Below are 19,626 nucleotides of genomic sequence, written 5' to 3'. Positions count from 1 at the left end.
CACAGGCAGCAACTCCACCCATGTCCACACTAATTTGTTTAAGTTTAAAACCTCAGTTTACAGATTCCTAAAGGCACTGTTTTCCAAAGTATGTGGTAATGAATAGTGATCAACTGAAATGGGTTTTTTTAATGGCCGATACTGATATCTTGAGAGCAGGGAGGACGATAGGCAGAAGTAATGCCACTAAATATGATATTGCACCATTTAACATCATTAAATAAATTACGTGTACTAAAAAGTTAAAATTGCTGAAACTTCAATTAACTTTTATTTATCATTATTTCAATCAAAATGTTATATTCATTATTTAGTTAGACGGTAGATAGCAGCTTCTCCTGGTTTGTTTAGTCACATAGGTCTGGGTGATAAGGCTACAAAACATCTCTATATTTTTCTATATTCAAAATGTTTAATGCATGAGGTAAAAATATAGTTAGAAATGTTTCCAGTTTTTTACTATAAGAACATTACAGAGAACAACATTTAATCAGAACATACAGACATATATTTAATTAAAAAAAAAAATTGTGAATTAACAGTGTGTGCAAAAATTGCAACTTCACTCACTTTTTGGAAGCTAGTTGAATGTTGTCATAATACTGAATAATTAATGTGGGATCCAGTCAAGTTTATTATTGTAATATAATACTGATTACATTTGTTTTATATAAAATAATTCTGTCATACTAACTTTACCTTCACCATGAGCTTTTATTTTGATGGAAACATTTATGTGCAGTGTGAATTTGACAGATCAGTCGAAGACAAGTCTGGTGAAACACTGTCATCGCATACTGTGTGTACTAAGTTTATAGATTTGTATAATAAATTGCAGTGGTACAGATGTTTGGAATTGTGTGAAGCAGTGAACCTGCAACACTTTGCTTTCACAATGCATGAGAACCGCTCTGAGACGCTGAATGTCAAGCAACAAAGTAATCTATTGAACTCCATTAGTTTGATCACTGTCTTCTGAAGTGATCCGGTTGGTTTTGTGTGAAAACAGACCAAAATTTGACTTCCTTTACTGTACAATTGATTTTAATAGTTTAGAATAAGCATGTTGCTAAGTTAAAGATGCAACACACCAATCAGAATAAACATCTAAGCAAATGTTGGGTAAAAAAAAAAAGTCATTTTTCAATAAAACAAAAATTTTACTGATACTTTTTGTTATCCAATAATTTGATTTTTAATCGATTTTTTGAAACAGCTTTTAAGCCAAGAGCGCAAATATAATGCTATAAAATGCTGTCTAGGAAGGCAGCTCACTAGGTTTCGGAACAGAGAAAATATGTTACAAATGTGGCAGATAACATAGCAGTTACTTTGAGGATTGATGCGTTGAGTCTGTAAGCTGGAGTTAATCAATAGCCACTAAGGCTTAGTTATTAATGTCTTAACAATGCGCATTCATTATCTTAAGCACTTCTAGCAACATAATTTAGATAAGAAACATCTCTGCGATCTATACAAAGAGCTTCATGTGAAAGATATCAAAGAAATGTTATGCCAGCAAAAGAACAGTACTGCCACAGAGAAACAGGGTTTAAATAATAGAACAGGATTGAAACGCTGATGCTAAGACAAAGCCAAAGAGAGGAAGTCGAGTGAGATGCCGACCTGTCCGTTTCCCATCAGCGTGGTGTCTTCTCCCATCAGGATATAGGACCCAAAGAAGAAGATGAAGGCATGGCAGAAGCCCAGGAGCGTCCAGTACAAAAAGGTTTTGAAGGACAGCAGGGAGTTTTTACTGATGTCTCTGATGAAGGGTTAGACATTAAGAGACTTTTTCAACTTAAGTTTTGAGGACAAATATCTTTCAAGTGAGAAAATCGTAGAGTTTTCTTGTGATGTTTTACCTGTAAAGTGCTGGTTTGCTCTGCAGCACATGTGGGTGAACGAGCTGCTCAAACAGACTGTACACCAGTATGGGCAGAGAAGTGAAGCAGATATTATACAGCGTCAGATACACGCTGTCATAAAGGGTCTGCAAACACAAGAAAACATGTCAAGCATCCACACTGAAACCGTCAGAGTTCACAAGCTACTTTCTGTTAATGTGTTCAGTTCTGTAACATAGATTAGGCCTAACATATTAGGAAAAACTTGATATTCACAGTCTGAGGAAGAACAACATTCCAATCTAGATTTTTACATTTTCTAAAGAGAGTGTTGCTTGCCCGTGCAAAACTCACCACCAACCACTTGGTTTTTCTAAAGGATAGCTAGAATTTGCTATTTGTTTGATAGGGTGTTTTGGATGGTTGCTAACTAGCCCAAGCCAAAATACTCCACTTAAGTCTGCGATATTCTGAGGTCATGTAATTATTATGACATTATATGAGGAATCTGCGTCATTCATGTCAGTAGCACAAACGGTGCAGGACAAAATATGCACCCAAGTTTAATACTTAAGGTTAGGAGTTTGTTTAAATCCCTAACCCTTACCCTATGTATGAACAACAGCATTAGTTGTTTGCCTCAGCAATAACCACTAAAACATAATTGGAATGATATACACTGACATACAACATGCCAACAACTCAAGTGACTCCAGAATGCATACAGGTAATTAACAGAGAGACACACTTACTTGTTGTGAGAACAAACAGAAGAACTGGTATAAAAACTGGGGAGTGATAAAGCACACATTCTACAAGAAAACAAACCAAAGAGCATTAAAAGAATGGCATTAATCAATGACAATTACATCTAGCAGTAAGGGGATGGCTCCCTTAACTGGGAAAACGTACCTTGTAGAAAAAGTATTGCACAAGGGTTGCTATTCTAATGTAGTAGAAATGGCCGTGAACGAGCAGCAATTTGGCAAGGAATTTGAACCTTGCGAATGCATAGTCGCTGTTTCTTACAGCTTGTCTTCCTTCTTTTCCCATGATACCTGCAGGAATTGAATTCTGTTAGCTTGATGGCAAAGAATGCAATTCTCTACAAGACACTTTAACATTTTAATTACAAAGAGTTTTCCTTCAGTACTTCTCAAAAGCTGTGTTTGATTTCCAGTTAATTTAGTTTTTACTTTTATCTACCAACAGTGTTCATCACAAAACTACTGACAAAAACAATTCCTTGACAATTTTTTATTTCATCAATGATAGCCAAGATGAAACTTACATGAGACCATAAAAACTATTTAATTTAAAAATACTAATAACAAAAATATGACAAGAAAAATAAAAACCCCACTTATAATGATTCTAGAGTCCCTCAAATGATTCTAGAGCAGTTTAAAAATTCTAGAATGCTTCAACCAATTGTAGCGAACTTCAAATGATTCTAAAGCATTTGAAAGGTTTCTAGAGTGCTTTAAATGATTCTAGAGCGCTTTAAATGATTCTAGAATGCTTCAAATTATTCTACAATGCCTGAAACGATTCTAGAGTTATTCAAATGATTCTAGAATTCGTCAAACAATCCTAGAAGGCTTTAAATTATTCTAGAATGCTTCAACCAATTGTAGAGAACTTCAAATGATTCTAAAGCATTTAAAACATTTCTAGAGTGCTTCAAACAATTCTAGAGTGCTTTAAATGATTCTAGAATGCTTTAAATGATTCTACAGTGCTTGAAACGATTCTATAGTAATTCAAATGATTCTAGAATTCATCAAACAATCCTAGAAGGCTTTAAATTATTCTAGAATGCTTCAAATAATTACACAGTGCTTCAAACTATTTTAGAGTGCTTTGAATTATTCTAGAGATATTCAAATGATTCTAGAGGGCTTCCAATTATCCAAGAGTGCTTGAAATGTTTCTAGAGGGCTTTAAATTATTCTAGAATGCTTTAAAGAATTCTACAGTGTTTCAAACTCTTCTAGAATGGTTTCAATGATTCAAGAGTGCTTTTAATGATTCTACAGTGCTTCAAACATTTTGAGAATGCTTCAAAAATTTCTAGAGTGCTTTAATCAATTCCAGTAGCACTTTCAACAATTTCACAATGTTCAGGATACGGTTGTTACCTCCTGTATGCTTTTTATTTACTGTAAAGCTGCATTGAAAAAATATGTATTATGAAAATGTATTATTTGTACACTTTACAAATAATTACAAAAAAACTTGACATGTCATGACTAAAGGACAGTTAATTTAAAGGATGAAAAAATGTATTGTAAATTTAATGAACTAATTTAAAGAGACAAAAAATGATGACTAAAGCAAACAATAAAAGGGTAAAAATGAACACTGCCTACCGATACCAACATGAGCCTCTTGTATCATACTGACATCATTGGCTCCATCCCCAATAGCTAATGTAATGGGCTTCTCTGGGGATGTCTTAAACAGTCTCACCACCTGCCAAAAACACAGCAGCCTTTTAACACAAGGACTATGAAAACAACATGCCAGTGTGAGGGCTATTTAGCTTGGACTGGGCATATTAGTGTAAACTTTGGCCTTCTAGTGTGAAACATGAAGAATCGCACACAAGAAGGGTTAGATTACCTCACCTTGGCTTTCTGGAGTGGAGCCATTCTGCAGCAAAGCACAGCAGAGCAGTTCTTACACACCTCCATGAAGAGCTTCTCATGTTCTCGAAGAGCCAGTGACAAACTGGCCCCGTCCACCACCAGCCCGTGCTGAATCACATGATCCTCTTTGATCCTAAACAGTTTTAGAGAATCCTGAATATCACCTCATTTTAAAAGTTTTGTGGCATCTGTAATCTTAGAGTTTTGCATACATGTGTACGTAGACTAGAGTATGTTTCTGGCCTTGCAGTCACAGTAAATCCTTCTAACCAAGAAGGATCTAGTGAAGGATTAAACATCTTCAATGAGCCAGAATGTCATGAAGAATATTAAATGTACCTCCGGTCCAGTCTGCGGAGCTGCTCGGCACACTCGTTGTCTGATTTCTGCTGTATGAGCTCCAGGATGTTCATAGTGCGGTGGAAGTGACCGCACGAGAGACTCACGCTGACCGCTGTCTCATGTTTGTCACCAGTCAACACCCACACTTTGATCCCAGCCAATCGCAGAGCTTCAATCGTCTCCTGGACCTTATCCTGCAGCCTAGATACACAAAAAACAAAAACACAGTATAGTATATTTTTCAATATTCTAGTATGTTTCTTATATATCAAAATACTTATATGAGTTTCCTGGCCTTTGTGTGACCCAGGAGAGAGCATATGAGGTTACTAAAAGTGTTGATGCTGCAGAGGCCACAAAGAGCACCCAGCTGTAACAAAATAATGAGACTAAGGACCTTGAAGATAGACTAAAGCCAAGTTTCTACCAGTAAAAAGATATCAAAAGGCTCTGTGAGATAATGGCGGCAAATAGTATCCATTGGTTACAAAAATAACAAAGGGGCACAGAAATGAGGTAATGCCAGATAACAAACTGTATAGAAGAGGAGGTTTTGGACTAAGACAGTCAGAACGGACAGCTGGCCGGTCTCATGTTTGTTGGTGTTCAATAAACTACAACTTTGGCATCTGGAACTCAAGACTCTGAGAGTTTTCTTACAACTTAGAGAGATTCATCGCGATATTCCACGACATATCTTTGGCGCCCAACTCGTGGGGCCGGCACTGAGGTCAAGGGGACAGATGTCGCTGGTGGGACGGCTTGCACGAATCGCACAGAAACACCGGCGCCAGAAACTGAGGTAAGCATCTTTGCTTAAGGTGTTTTTGTGTGATCTGTGGTAGCGAGTCCCAGTAAGTGACTTCCCTAAGACTTTTGCCTGTCCGGACAAAGAATAATTCGAACTAATTGGCTAAAATAGAGACGAGTTCCAGATTTCAAAAACTTGGGGTGGGATTATTTAAGGAATGTTATTTAAAGAGTCGAGAAGCGACTGAGTGTTATTTAAGAAGTCGAGAAGCGACTGAAGGTTATTTAAAAAGTCGAGAAGCGACTGAAGGTTATTTAAAAAGTCGAGAAGCGACTAATAGATATTTAAAAAGTCGAGAAGCGACTAAAATATATTTAAAGAGTCGAGAAGCGACTAAAGAGAGTTGAGAAGCAACTCTAGGCCTGGAGGTGAGTCGAGAAGCGACGACGTGTGAAAATTCCCGGTTAGGTGCATTTATTCAACGTTTGGCCAAGAAGTGGCAGAGAAAATCCTGTACAGGTGAAAATCCTAACTCGGGTGGTTGAAATTCGCGTAAAATTCCTCCAGGTGTTAGATTTAGTTATTTATTGAAGTGTTTGACGGAACCCGGACTGTGTAGAAAACGGGGAAATGTTGAACTATGTGCATGTTTGAGATAATGAATAATGTGTATGACTAACTATGTTGTTGGTGCATGTGTGCTTACGGTACTAAATGCGCTGTTTTTGTGTTTATTCAAATGCATGATTGCAGTGTTGATGATGTATTGTGTGCAGAGGCAGAATAATACAGAGAATCAGGTGCACAAAGGAAATGCTAAATGAGAGCAAAAGTGGAAAATGAATTGAAACAGTGAATTGAATAAAACAATTGTTGAAAAAGTATAAAGACGCAAAATGGCACCGGCTTCTCTGATATCTCCCTGCCTTGCTCTCACTCACTGGTCAGCTGAACGGACAGCTCTGTGAGTGAGGGAAGGGAGATTCAGAAGACAAAAAATAGAATAATTGGGAAAAAGATAAAGAAAAGGCAAAAAGTTTTCCATTACAGTGAACAAGACTAGAGAAAAATGCAGAGACAAGCGAGTTTTGTAAAGTTGGAGATCAATGCAGATCTGAAGAGTGGGAGAGAGAATTGGAAAGAGCGCTGATAGAGTTAAAGGGAATCAGCGATCATTTTTGGAAAGAATCAGAGTACATAGATTACGCAGGGCAGAAGAGAAAATTAACTGCAAAAAAGAAGGAGTTAATGAGAACCTTAACTGAAGTGGTGAATTTAGGAGAAATAGAACAGGAGTGGCCATTTGTTAACTGGTTGGATGTTGCGGTTAGGAACATAGATCCTTAATTATTTGTGGATCACATAACTACACTCTGTAAAACAGGCCATAGAGATGAGATAGATATATAAAAGGGACATTTGAAAGTGTCAGTCAAGGAGGCGAATATTCCTTACTTGAAATCTGAAGTGGCACATTATTGGGAAACGTTGTTTTAAGAGGGCAGACTTGGATAGGGAAACATAGATATGCATGATATAAAGCAGAATGCAAAACTTAAGTGTGTATTGCTAATATAGACATAGATAATGATGCATTACTTATGTGAAAGCAATGTATTGCTCATGTTGAAATAAATATGTAATCAAAAATGAAAGTATAATGCATGATAAAGCAAATAATTAGAAAAATGAATGCATTAGTTTAAACACTTGTGACCATGCTGTATGTATAAGAAATAAGTAATGTATAATCATGTTATCCAGTTTAGACTTTGTACCTAAGATGTATGTATAAGTAGTATGTGAGGTATAACCATGTTTTAAGAAAGGTTTTGTAAATCACAAAATAAGATTATATTAACAAACATAAAGCATGAATAAACAAATAGTTGGTTTTGAGAAGAAATAAAGTGAAACCATATAAGCAATAAAAGAAGGAACATAAGCAAATAATAAAATAAAAGAATAAGAGAAAATATAAGTTAAGAAAATAAAGAGGATAACAAAAAGAGTAAAAAGAAAGAAATAAAAGATAATAAATAAATATAAGGGGAAGAGATAAGAAATAAAAATAAGTATAATAAATATATAAATAAGTATTAGTAGTAATAAATATTTTTTTATTTAGTTGGATGTTATCCAGAAGTATAGTTGATAAGACTCGGATAAATGAGCACAGTTGTTGATTTTTTCATTCTCTCTCTCTTACAGTATGCTGGAGACTGAGTGCTGGGAAAGAGAGAAGGGAGGGGCTGCTAGAGTGAGAATAGGGAGCTGTAAAGGGAGGGCTTTGAGCAGGCACAGAGAAACAGAACAATACTTTTTTTTTTCCTTGTCTCAGTTTTCCTCCTGAAGCAGAAATCATAATGTGGAAATAAGATGTTACTGAATTTGAGAGGAGACTAAATGAGAGGAGAAAAGAAATCGAATTAAAAAGATTAATAATAGAAACACAGGGAATTAGTGATCATTTCTGGAGTTATGAACAAATTAAATACAGTCAAAAATGTTAAGGTGATTTTTAATAGAGAGAGTAAAGGAGAATTAGCACCAATGTAGAAATTGTCTTGAACAGAGACCCAAAATGGATGTGACCTCTGTGGGTGGAAGTACATGAGTTTTAATATAAAAAGAAGTAACAGATATAGCAATCAACCACTGTAAATAATGAGTGTTTTTTATGGAAATAAAGGAGAGAGAGGGATAAAAAGAGGAGAGCAAAAGGAGGGGCAGAAGTAATAGGTTTGTTTTAGTATAATATTTTTTGAGAGCTCTGTGTTTATAAAGGCCTTGTGTTTGTAAAAATTGTGAAAGGTTCTGTGTTTGTGAGAGAATCTGTGTTTTAAAGTATGGGAAGTATGACTGAAGTGTGATTGCGTATGGAAGTGTATGTTATATGAGCCCTATAAATATCCATCCAGATAGAGAGGTTGATCCTTTGCTGCATAACTAATGAGGAGTATGTATGCAATTTACATAAAAGAAAATATATTTAGACTATTTTCATCAATATAAGAGGCAGAAGAGATCTGATGATTAAAAACAAAGAGGGCACTTAATAAATATTATGATTGTAGAATTAAAACCAATGATAAAAATTATATTTGTATGTCTGTGTAAATGTGTGTATGTATATGTATATGTATGTATGTATGTATAAGGATAAATATAATACAGTATAAACAAACAAATAGCTTTAAAACAAAAATGTGCATGAAATCAAAAAGTTAACTCTTAGTGGACTGGACAATGTTTATTCTTGGGCTGTTCTTTTCATGCCATGAATGAAGCCTGATATAAGATTAACTAAACTGAAAGGGAGCAGCTGTTGAATGGTCATGTGTCAGATCATAACTCCTTTTATATCAAAGTGACGAGTAAGAATATTTCGATTATAAAAAAGTGATCACTTTAAAGTGATTGAATTGCATTTGGGAAATCACATTATCTGGACAAACAACAAAGCTTTGAGTCGAGTGTATTGCGCTAAACTAAAGTCAAATAAGTAATTGTATTTTAAACCAAGGTTATATTTAAGATAAGTGTTGTTATATTCAAGCAAATGGCAAAAGAGGACCAAAGATATGATAAAATAAGAAAATTATATTTTGTATCTTATGCAGTTAAACCTTAAATGTGAAAACTTCACATTAATGTGTCCATTTTATGTTCTGTCTGGTCCAGTTTATGAGAGAATACTATTTTAACATTATTAAATTAAACACAAGAAAGTTGTTTTTGAATTTTCTATGATTTAAAAAATGTCTGGAGAACAATTTAAATGTGAGTGCAGCGTTATCGGTGTAAACTTGATCAACCAACAAAAGATAGGCAGAGATTTTTTATTTTTGTTAGGGACTGTCTGATGAGGGCATTGAGGATGACTTTGAGGGGAAACAGGCCTCTCTTGATGTCTTCAGACAGACAGAAAGGGGCCCCGACTTTAGAAAAAGATAGAAAGCAGATAGATAGCTATTTTATTTTTATTAGGGCCCAAGCACAAAGTGCGTAGGACCCTATTATTTTCGTTAGGATTATTATTATTATTATTATTATTATTATTATTATTATTATTATTATTATTAGGGCCCAAGCCTTGAAAAGGCAAGACCCTATTGTTTTCGTTAGGATGACTATGATTATTATTTTTTTTACGACTATTGGGGCACTTTTGGGGCTCTTAACGTGCTCGAAAACTCTTGAAACTTTGCACACGGGTCAGAACCCGCGGCCATTAGGGCCGGGCTGAAGCTGGTACCGGGGCGTGGCAGGGGGGCTCGACGGCGCCCCCTGGAACGGGTTCCGAAAACTTGGTCCATAAATCAAACACGCTTGCATGTAATAATATGAAACTCGGTACACATATAGATCTCATCGTTTCATATATCCTTCATACTTTTACTTTTTACCTCAGCCCAACAGGAAATCGTCTATTTAGGGTTGTTTGGAAAAGGCATGCAATGGAATTTGAAATACTCCTCCTAGAAAATTCCACCAATCTCCACGAAACTCGGTCAGCATGAAGTCAAGACATTGAGGATGAAAAATTGCCGGCGGATTTTTGATATCTCGAACGGTTTGGCCGTGGCGAGGAAACGAAATGATGGCGCGAAAAGAGAAACAGGAAGTGTGTTATAACTTCTGCATACATTAATTGATCTCGATGAAACTTCAGCAGTTTGTTCGCTGTAAGAGCCCGATCGCATGGATGTGACTATTGTGAGTCAAAGTTATAGCGCCACCAACTGGCAGAAGGAAGTGTGTCACTTTCAAAATGCTTTGAAATCACCCTCTTATTTTTACCCGATTTACTTAAAACTTTTGGTGTGTAATGTAAACACACGGCAGATGTAGACATGTGAAAGAATTATTGATATCTTGGATACTGTTGCAGCGGCAATGCTTCAAACTCGAATATTCTTTTTTGATGCTTTTTAGACTCTTAGCATACTTGAAATTGCATGAAACTCGACAGACACATCACATTTATTAGCCAGTAGACATGTGCAAAGTTTCAGAAAAGGGCGTGGTGCAGGGGCTCAGTAGCGCCACCTTTTGACAAAAGTGAGGGGTTGGTTTTATACTTTAACCCACAGTCACAAAACTCAGTAATTATATTGTTCTCATCGAGCCGGACAACTTTCTAATTTACAGTCATTAGCTCAGACCAACAGAAAGTCAGATATTTTGGTTTGAATGTGGATTTTTTGGAGAATTTTCTCTGCCTCTCCCACTGACCCTACGTCTCTCTGTGTCTGGGGGGAGGGGCCTGATTTTGCTGATGAGTGAAATGCTTTTATTTTTGTTTTTCAAGGTTTTGGGGCCCTTAACGTGCTCAAAAACTCTTGAAACTTTGCACACGGGTCGGAACCCGCGGCCATCAGGGCCGGGCCGAAGATGGTACCCGGGCGTGGCAGGGGGGCTCAACAGCGCCCCCTGGAATGGGATTCAAACATTTGTCCGTATATCAAACATGCTTGCATGTAATAATATGAAACTCGGTACACTTGTAGATCACATCGGGCCGAACAACTTTCGTGCTCTAAGTTTTAAGCCAGCCCAACAGGAAGTCGGCTATTATGGGTTGTTTGGAAACACATGCTCTGGAATTATATATATTGCTCCTAGAGAATGAATCCAATCGCCACCAAACTCGGTCGGCATGAAGTCAAGACATTGAGGATGCTACATTCCGGACGGATTTTTGATATCTCGAACGGTGTGGCCGTGGCGAGGAAATTGATTTAGGACTAAAAAAGGACACATGAAGTGTGTTATAACATAGTTAGTTCTATCTACAGTTACAAAACTCGGCGTGTATATTGTTCTCGTTGAGCTGAACAACTTTCTAATTTACAGTCATTAGCTCCGACCAACAGAAAGTCAGATATTGTGGTTTGAATGTGGATTTCTCTGAATTTTTCTCTCTCTGACAGACAGACCTGCGATTCTGTGTGTGTGTGTGTGTGTGTGTGTGTGTGTGTGGGGAGGGAGGGAGGGAGGGAGGGGAGGGAGAGGGTTTTCTCTGTTGGGTGAGATTTGCATTAAGATATTGTTTTTCAAGGTTTCCGGGACTTTTGGGGCCCTTAACGTGCTCAAAAACTCTTGAAACTTTGCACACGGGTCAGAACCCGCGGCCATCGGGGCCGGGCTGAAGCTGGTACCCGGGCGTGGCAGGGGGGCTCGACAGCGCCCCCTTGAACGGGGTCTGAAAACTTGGTCCATATATCAAACATGCTTGCATGTAATAATATGACATTTGGAACACTTCTAGATCTCATCGGGCCGAACAACTTTTGTGCTCTAAGTTTTACGCCAGCCCAACAGGAAGTCGGCTATTATAGGTTGTTTGGAAACACATGCTCTGGAATTATATATATTCCTCCTAGAGAATTAATCCAATCGCCACCAAACTCGGTCAGCATGAAGTCAAGACATTGAGGATGCTACATTGCGGATGGATTTTTGATATCTCCAACGTTTTGGCCGTGGCGAGGAAATTAATTTATGAATAAAAAAGGACAGCATAATAATGGGAGCATAAAAGCAATCCATACGACTCCATTGGTATAATTCATAATTCCCACAGTGTACTTGCTTGTTATATTAGCTACTACAAAATATATAAATACATTTACTATCTTAACTTTAATGATCTACTTAACATAATGATAAATAATCGTAAAATATGATATCGTATGCTATGTATTGTGAATACACCCATGTTAAACATAAAAATGTACTTCCATTGCCTATCATAGAAACACATAAGCGTAAATTATAATTACATTAATAAACCTGTACAAAGACCTCCAGATAAATACTGGCCTTCTGGATTAACACATTTAAGTGCTGCAAAAGATATTGGCCTATGACATCCTATGACATTAAAAATTATTCTACATTTGAATTACCTCATAGATGTGACTATTGTGGTTCACGGTCATAGGCCCTGTCCCAAATGGCACACTTCATATGAATTTTCAGTCTTGTGTACTTATTTCATGTGTCCATTAACTCCATGAGACCGTAGGGTGTCTCATTTTTCATTTTAGGTATCAGAAGGGTGCTCACGCATACTTTGTGGTTGATATGTGCCCTCGATGCGCACTTTTGCAGAGCCCACACTGATGCAAGGTCTACAGCACACATCTTCTCGACAGTCAAAGCGAGGTTACGTTATTGCCCATCGTGCACAGCAACCCTAAAGGCACGGGGGTGGCGGTGCCACCGGCTTGGGCCCGCCATCGCTGCTTGCAGCTATATTTATTATTATTAGGGCCCAAGCACAAAGTGCGTAGGACCCTATTGTTTTCGTTAGGATTATTATTATTAGGGCCCAAGCACAAAGTGCGTAGGACCCTATTGTTTTCGTTAGGATTATTATTATTATTATTATTATTATTATTATTATTATTATTTATTTATTTTTTTTTACGACTTACGGGCACTTTTGGGGCTCTTAACATGCTCAAAAACTCTTGAAACTTTGCACACGGGTCAGAACCTGCGGTCATTAGGGCCGGCCTGAAGCTGGTACCGGGCGTGGCAGGGGCTCGACAGCGCCCCTGGAACAGGGGCCGAAAACTTGGTCTATAACTCAAACACGCTTGCATGTAATAATATGAAACTCGGTACACATATAGATCTCATCATTTCATATATCCTTCATACTTTTACTTTTTACCCCAGACCAACAGGAAACCGTCTATTTAGGGTTGTTTGAAAACGCACGCAATGGAATTTGGAATACTCCTCCCAGAGAACTCCACCAATCGCCACCAAACTCGGTCAGCATGATGTCAAGACATTGACCATGAAAAATTGCCGGCAGATTTTTGATATCTCCAACGGTTTGGCCGTGGCGAGGAAACGAAATGATGGCGAGAAACGAGAAACAGTCAGAGTGTTATAACTTCTACATACATTAATTGATCTCGATGAAACTTCAGCGGTGTGTTCGCTGTAAGAGGCCGATCGCATGGATGTGACTATTGTGAGTCAAAGTTATAGCGCCACCAACTGGCAGAAGGAAGTGTGTCACTTTCAAAATGCTTTAAAATCACCCACTTATTGTTACACGATTTACTTCAAACTTTAGGTGTATAATGTAAACACACGGCAGATGTAGACGTGTGAAAGAATTATTGATATCTTAAATACTGCTGTCGCGGCAGCTCTTCAAACTTGAATTTTCTTTTTTGATGCCTGGTGCAGGGGCTCAGTAGCGCCACCTTCAGACAAAAGTGGGGTATTGGTTTCATACTTTGACCTAGAGTCAGATATATTGGTTTGAATGTGGAACACATTGCACAAGAACTTTGAAGCTCAAAAAAACACATAAATGAAGCTTAAACAGCAAGGAAGTGTGTTATAACTTCTGCATACATTACTTGATCTCGATGAAACTTAAGCAGTTTCTTCACTTGAAGAGGCCGGTCGCGTGGATGTGACTATTGTGAGTCAAAGTTATAGCGCCACCAACTGGCAGAAGGAAGTGTGTCACTTTCAAAATGCTTTGAAATCACCCCCTTATGTCTCAATTGAACAAACAGTTGATAAAGAAATCGGTATCAATATATTGAATTATGAATTATTTCACTGATCAACTGTGATGTCCGGTTAAGATGAAAATAAACTATTACTCTGTCTAAGCGATTATCTTTCTGAAACACGTCACAAAAACTTACAGAAACGGATAACACAAACATGACGTTGGAAATATACACTTATCAGAATAGTTATATTAAACTTGTCTATTTCAGTTATAAAGCTGTCTCATATGTAATTTCTCCTTTAATTCTATAATATAACCACTAGATGGAGGTCTAAGCACATTTTCTGTATTCTCGTTGTTTTAACGTAAGAAGAACACTTGTACGTGTTGACTGTTGAGAACGGTGTTTGGAGATTTTAAAAGACGCGGACCAGACGGAAAAACAAGACATACTGCATCATTACGTTCAATATTTTAACGAGGGCCACTGCGTACGCTGTACACGGTGTAAGCATCAGCTTGAGGACTCTTCAAAATGTATATAGGTCTCAGTTCTGGATGGAGTTATTTGCAGACCTTAGAGATGCTGGATACTTCAACGGGAGTCGTGAGCGTCATTGCTTTGGTGATACAATACAAAAATACTCTACAAAAAAAAAAAAAAAAAAAAAAACAGGGTTTCGCAGGGTCTTAAAAAGTCTAAAATTTCAAAATCACAATTTAAGGCCTTAAAAGTCTTAAATTTGCTGAAGTATTGTGTTCTAGGTCTTAAATAATTTTTAACAGGTCTTAATTTTCCTACGTCCATGTAAATCTCATTTAAATGCTCCCTAGCGCTTTGGAATGTTTCTTTTTTACTTCCGTGCTGTTGTAGTTTCTTATTTCGCTAGTCCAAATATAATTCGCTGTATTATGACTACAAAATAGACCAACATGCAACAGCCAGCTTTGAGCTTTCGTGTTATTGGCGCGAGTCTCTCGGATACAACAGAAAGACGTTAAACGGATTTTATTCAGCTATGAGGAAGTGCAAGTTTAGCGATACTTGGCTTGAAAAATCTGAATTTCGTGCTTGGTTAAACCCAGTTGCAAATAACGCATTTGAAGCCTACTGCTTATGCAAGAAAGCTATTAAATTGGGAATGTTGGGTGTACGGGCGCTGGAGTCTCATTCAAAAGTGAAAAATATCTAACTGCTGTCAAGGGTCTCCAGCAAACTACAGCCATCAGCCATTACGCGCTTTGGAATAGCGGATGATGACTAATTTCCAAAATCACGGGACCGTTCGTGCTGATGTTCGACGAAAGTCTTCATCGCACCACCAAAACGAAACAGCTGGACCTGCACGTACGCTTTTGGTCTGCTGCGAATGGGTCGAGACTGCAATAAATAAAAATAAAAAGGAATAGGCTACAATGAATGATCTATGGCAGGGCTAGTATAATGGTGGCCCCCAGATCATCTTTATCTGGCCCTCCAACAGTTTTTTTATTTTTAAAAACCCTCACAATCTGATATCAAAGTGCCCTCTCAGCAAAGGTTTAGCTGTTCATAGGCAACCGCATTCATCGGTGAGTTTAACAACGCTCATTGTGGTGTACAACACCATTCATCGGTGAGTTTAACAACGCTCAACTGCAGGTAAAGCAGCACTCAGAGGTGAGTTCAACCAAAACAACGCTAAACTGCATGTGGCTAATGTTTACACTCAGGGTACATTACGGCATGTTTTCCATAACGTTACGACGTTCTCAATATAATTCATAATCACACGTTTATAATGAACAACGCGTTATGGTTATTGTGTTATTAAAAACTGTGTACGCAGGTGTTACAGTTAACATGGTAACACTAAGTTACACCTGGTTTACTTGTATGTTACTGATTAAGAAGTAATGTAAAAAAAACAGTTATAACTGCATGAAGATGAATGGTAACACAATACTGGCAAAATACTGTTTACATCTTGCAAATGCATATGATTCAAGACTAGAATTCCCCAGAACGGAGGGAGGGGCGGGGTGACCAAACCTCATTATCATTTAAAGTCATATGCACTGAAACGGCGTGCTGAAAACGGAGCTGTTTTTGAGCAGTTAAAATTAGTGTTTTCTTAAAATACTAATGAGAATTTTTAATAAAAGTATATTACAAAGTTTTCATTTAGACCCTAAAGATTCATATTAACTTGTACAAAAATGGCATTATATGACCCCTTTAAGGTTACAAATACACACACACACACACACACACACACACTCCATCATTGCAATCTTGACATTGCAGCCTGTTCATTATAGCCGCAATAAAATATAATAATAAAATAGTAAACCTACCATATAAAAATTACTCTGTTTAAATAGTCAGTAGTACAATTCGTATCATTCACAGTAAGCACCGCTCCACTGTGATGTTTCCATGCATATTTTTGCGCATGTAAAGAGGATGATTTTCTACGTCGGTATTGCAGCGTGAGTAAAGTACAAAGCCTATAATAAAGAATAGTTTAGCATCCAAATACATCGCAAATGTAAAAACATTTTGATTGTAAAGAGAGCGTTTTTTTTATTCGTGTTCTGTTCTGAATATCATTCAATTTCAAGGATTTGTTGTGGAATGTTTTGAGAGTATCATCAAATAAGAATAATTCTCTCGTTTTAGTGATTCCCTAGTTATTTTTTTTATAATTCTAATCAGGTAAGGCAAGTAATATTCTCTGTGTCTTTATATAAATAAACCAAAACAAAAAAGTTTGAGAACCGCTGCTTTATGGCACGTTTTGGATTGTGGTCAGCACAGAAAACAGCGCACGATTCTTAAATGGTTTGAAAGTTATATTGAAATGCTTACAAAGGAATGGATAAGAGGAATCGACATTTTTATTTAAAAACAAGTCATCTGAAACCTGACATCAAGTAAGGTGAGGAACAACGAATTTCACACACTTGGAAAATGCTTTTTATTTGAATGAGTGAATGTGGCTCTTAAAAGAGCCATTGTTGCTGCCCTTAAAAGGACATTTGTTGCTTCATCTTCTGAGTTCCACCTGCAGAGCTTCTCGGAGGTTGCTCGGCAGAAGCTGGTTTCCCTCTGGTCTCAGGTGGACTCCGTCTCTGCACAGATGGAACAAGCCGATGTTTCTGTGGTGAATGCAGCGCATCTGCTTCTCTGCCAAGAAGCCAGACATGGCGCCGTTGATCCACCGCCGGCTTCGTTCAATGCCATAGCCAGTCCTGCCAGTCTGTCCTCTCCAATTTAGACGGGGTAAAATGCCAGAAAACACCAGCCTGGTTCTGGGAAACATTTGTAAGACTTCGGTCAGGTCACTCTTTATTTCCCGAAGAAAATCGAGGCGGTTGCGGCCCACCCGACACAAACTGTTCCCTCCCAGGTGAATAATGAGAATATCTGGAGCTGTAGCTTTGGCCCTGAGAGAGCGCAGAGCTGGAAACAGCTGCTCCCAGAGTCTGCCTCCTCTGCCGTCCCAGGTGATCTCACACTGAAGACCGAGGTTTCCGCCCAGGCGCTGCTCACAGAAGCGAGTATGCAGTGTGCGGATGATGGAACTGCCGACGATCCAAACACGTGAAGCCATCTCAAAGACGAGTGAGGGAATGTGATTTACAACCGGTATTTATGAGTGTTGCACGTTTGGTTCCTAAAGGTGTTACAGGCCCCACCCATTTCCAGATTCAATAATCGGCTCGTTCTTACATAGTAGAGCACGTTCGCACATGCGCAGTCTTCAAAAACGGTGCTTTATTTATTTATGTACCGTACAAAAACGGTACATAAATAACATTTGTATGTGTTCTAAACAAAAGACACAGGTTGTACTGAATGTCAGCTTGTTTATTTGGCTCAAGATAAGGATTTATTAAGTCCACATGTCATGCAAACAAGAAATGCTTCTAACTAGGTCGAGAGCTGTCGCTATGAATGTTCGTTGGAGCTCTACAGCACACATCTTCTTCTCGACAGTCAAAGCGAGGTTACGTTATTGCCCATCGTGCACAGCAACCCTAAAGGCACGGGGGTGGCGTGTGCCACCGGCTTGGGCCCGCTCATGCGCTGCTCGCAGCTTTAATTATTATTATTATTATAATTTTTTTTTACGACTTACGGGGCACTTTTGGGGCTCTTAACATGCTCAAAAACTCTTGAAACTTTGCACACGGGTCAGAACCTGCGGTCATTAGGGCCGGCCTGAAGCTGGTACCCGAGCGTGGCAGGGAGCTCGACAGCGCCCCTGGAACAGGGGCCGAAAACTTGGTCTATAACTCAAACACGCTTGCATGTAATAATATGAAACTCGGTACACATATAGATCTCATCATTTCATATATCCTTCATACTTTCACTTTTTACCCCAGACCAACAGGAAACCGTCTATTTAGGGTTGTTTGAAAAACGCACGCAATGGAATTTGGAATACTCCTCCCAGAGAACTCCACCAATCGCCACCAAACTCGGTCAGCATGATGTCAAGACATTGACCATGAAAAATTGCCGGCAGATTATTGATATCTCCAACGGTTTGGCCGTGGCAAGGAAACGAAATGATGGCGAGAAACGAGAAACAGTCAGAGTGTTATAACTTCTACATACATTAATTGATCTCGATGAAACTTCAGCGGTGTGTTCGCTGTAAGAGGCCGATCGCATGGATGTGACTATTGTGAGTCAAAGTTATAGCGCCACCAACTGGCAGAAGGAAGTGTGTCACTTTCAAAATGCTTTAAAATCACCCACTTATTGTTACACGATTTACTTCAAACTTTAGGTGTATAATGTAAACACACGGCAGATGTAGACGTGTGAAAGAATTATTGATATCTTAAATACTGCTGTCGCGGCAGCTCTTCAAACTTGAATTTTCTTTTTGATGCCTGGTGCAGGGGCTCAGTAGCGCCACCTTCAGACAAAAGTGGGGTATTGGTTTCATACTTTGACCTACAGTCAGATATTTTGGTTTGAATGTGGAACACATTGCACAAGAACTTTGAAGCTCAAAAAAGCACATAAATGAAGCTTAAACAGCAAGGAAGTGTGTTATAACTTCTGCATACATTACTTGATCTCGATGAAACTTAAGCAGTTTCTTCACTTGAAGAGGCCGGTCGCGTGGATGTTACTATTGTGAGTCACAGTTATAGCGCCACCAACTGGCAGAAGGAAGTGTGTCACTTTCAAAATGCTTTGAATTCACCTCCTTATGTCTCAATTGAACAAACAGTTGATAAAGAAATCGGTATCAATATATTGAATTATGAATTATTTCACTGATCAACTGTGATGTCCGGTTAAGATGAAAATAAACTATTACTCTGTCTAAGCGATTATCTTTCTGAAACACGTCACAAAAACTTACAGAAACGGATAACACAAACATGACGTTGGAAATATACACTTATCAGTATAGTTATATTAAACTTGTCTATTTCAGTTATAAAGCTGTCTCATATGTAATTTCTCCTTTAATTCTATAATATAACCACTAGATGGAGGTCTAAGCACATTTTCTGTATTCTCATTGT

The 19,626-nt window shown here is 38.1% G+C and overlaps 1 protein-coding gene across 1 annotated transcript in view; it reads right to left on the bottom strand.

Moving 5' to 3' along the window:
* Nucleotides 1-19,626, bottom strand: part of LOC127639615 (phospholipid-transporting ATPase IF-like) — a 96,170-nt gene that overhangs the window by 22,533 nt on the left and 54,011 nt on the right. Inside the window, exons 19-25 of the mRNA XM_052121726.1 lie at nucleotides 4,838-5,041; nucleotides 4,478-4,631; nucleotides 4,220-4,322; nucleotides 2,760-2,905; nucleotides 2,600-2,659; nucleotides 1,866-1,993; nucleotides 1,627-1,765 (exon numbers count right to left, since the gene is read on the bottom strand). Of these exons, the coding sequence (XP_051977686.1) occupies nucleotides 1,627-1,765; nucleotides 1,866-1,993; nucleotides 2,600-2,659; nucleotides 2,760-2,905; nucleotides 4,220-4,322; nucleotides 4,478-4,631; nucleotides 4,838-5,041 (934 nt within the window). The remainder of the gene's footprint in view (nucleotides 1-1,626; nucleotides 1,766-1,865; nucleotides 1,994-2,599; nucleotides 2,660-2,759; nucleotides 2,906-4,219; nucleotides 4,323-4,477; nucleotides 4,632-4,837; nucleotides 5,042-19,626) is intronic.

The sequence above is a fragment of the Xyrauchen texanus genome, chromosome 48 (genome assembly GCF_025860055.1).
Source record: "Xyrauchen texanus isolate HMW12.3.18 chromosome 48, RBS_HiC_50CHRs, whole genome shotgun sequence".
Lineage (NCBI taxonomy): Eukaryota > Metazoa > Chordata > Actinopteri > Cypriniformes > Catostomidae > Xyrauchen > Xyrauchen texanus.
This window is presented reverse-complemented; position numbering and strand designations above follow the sequence as displayed.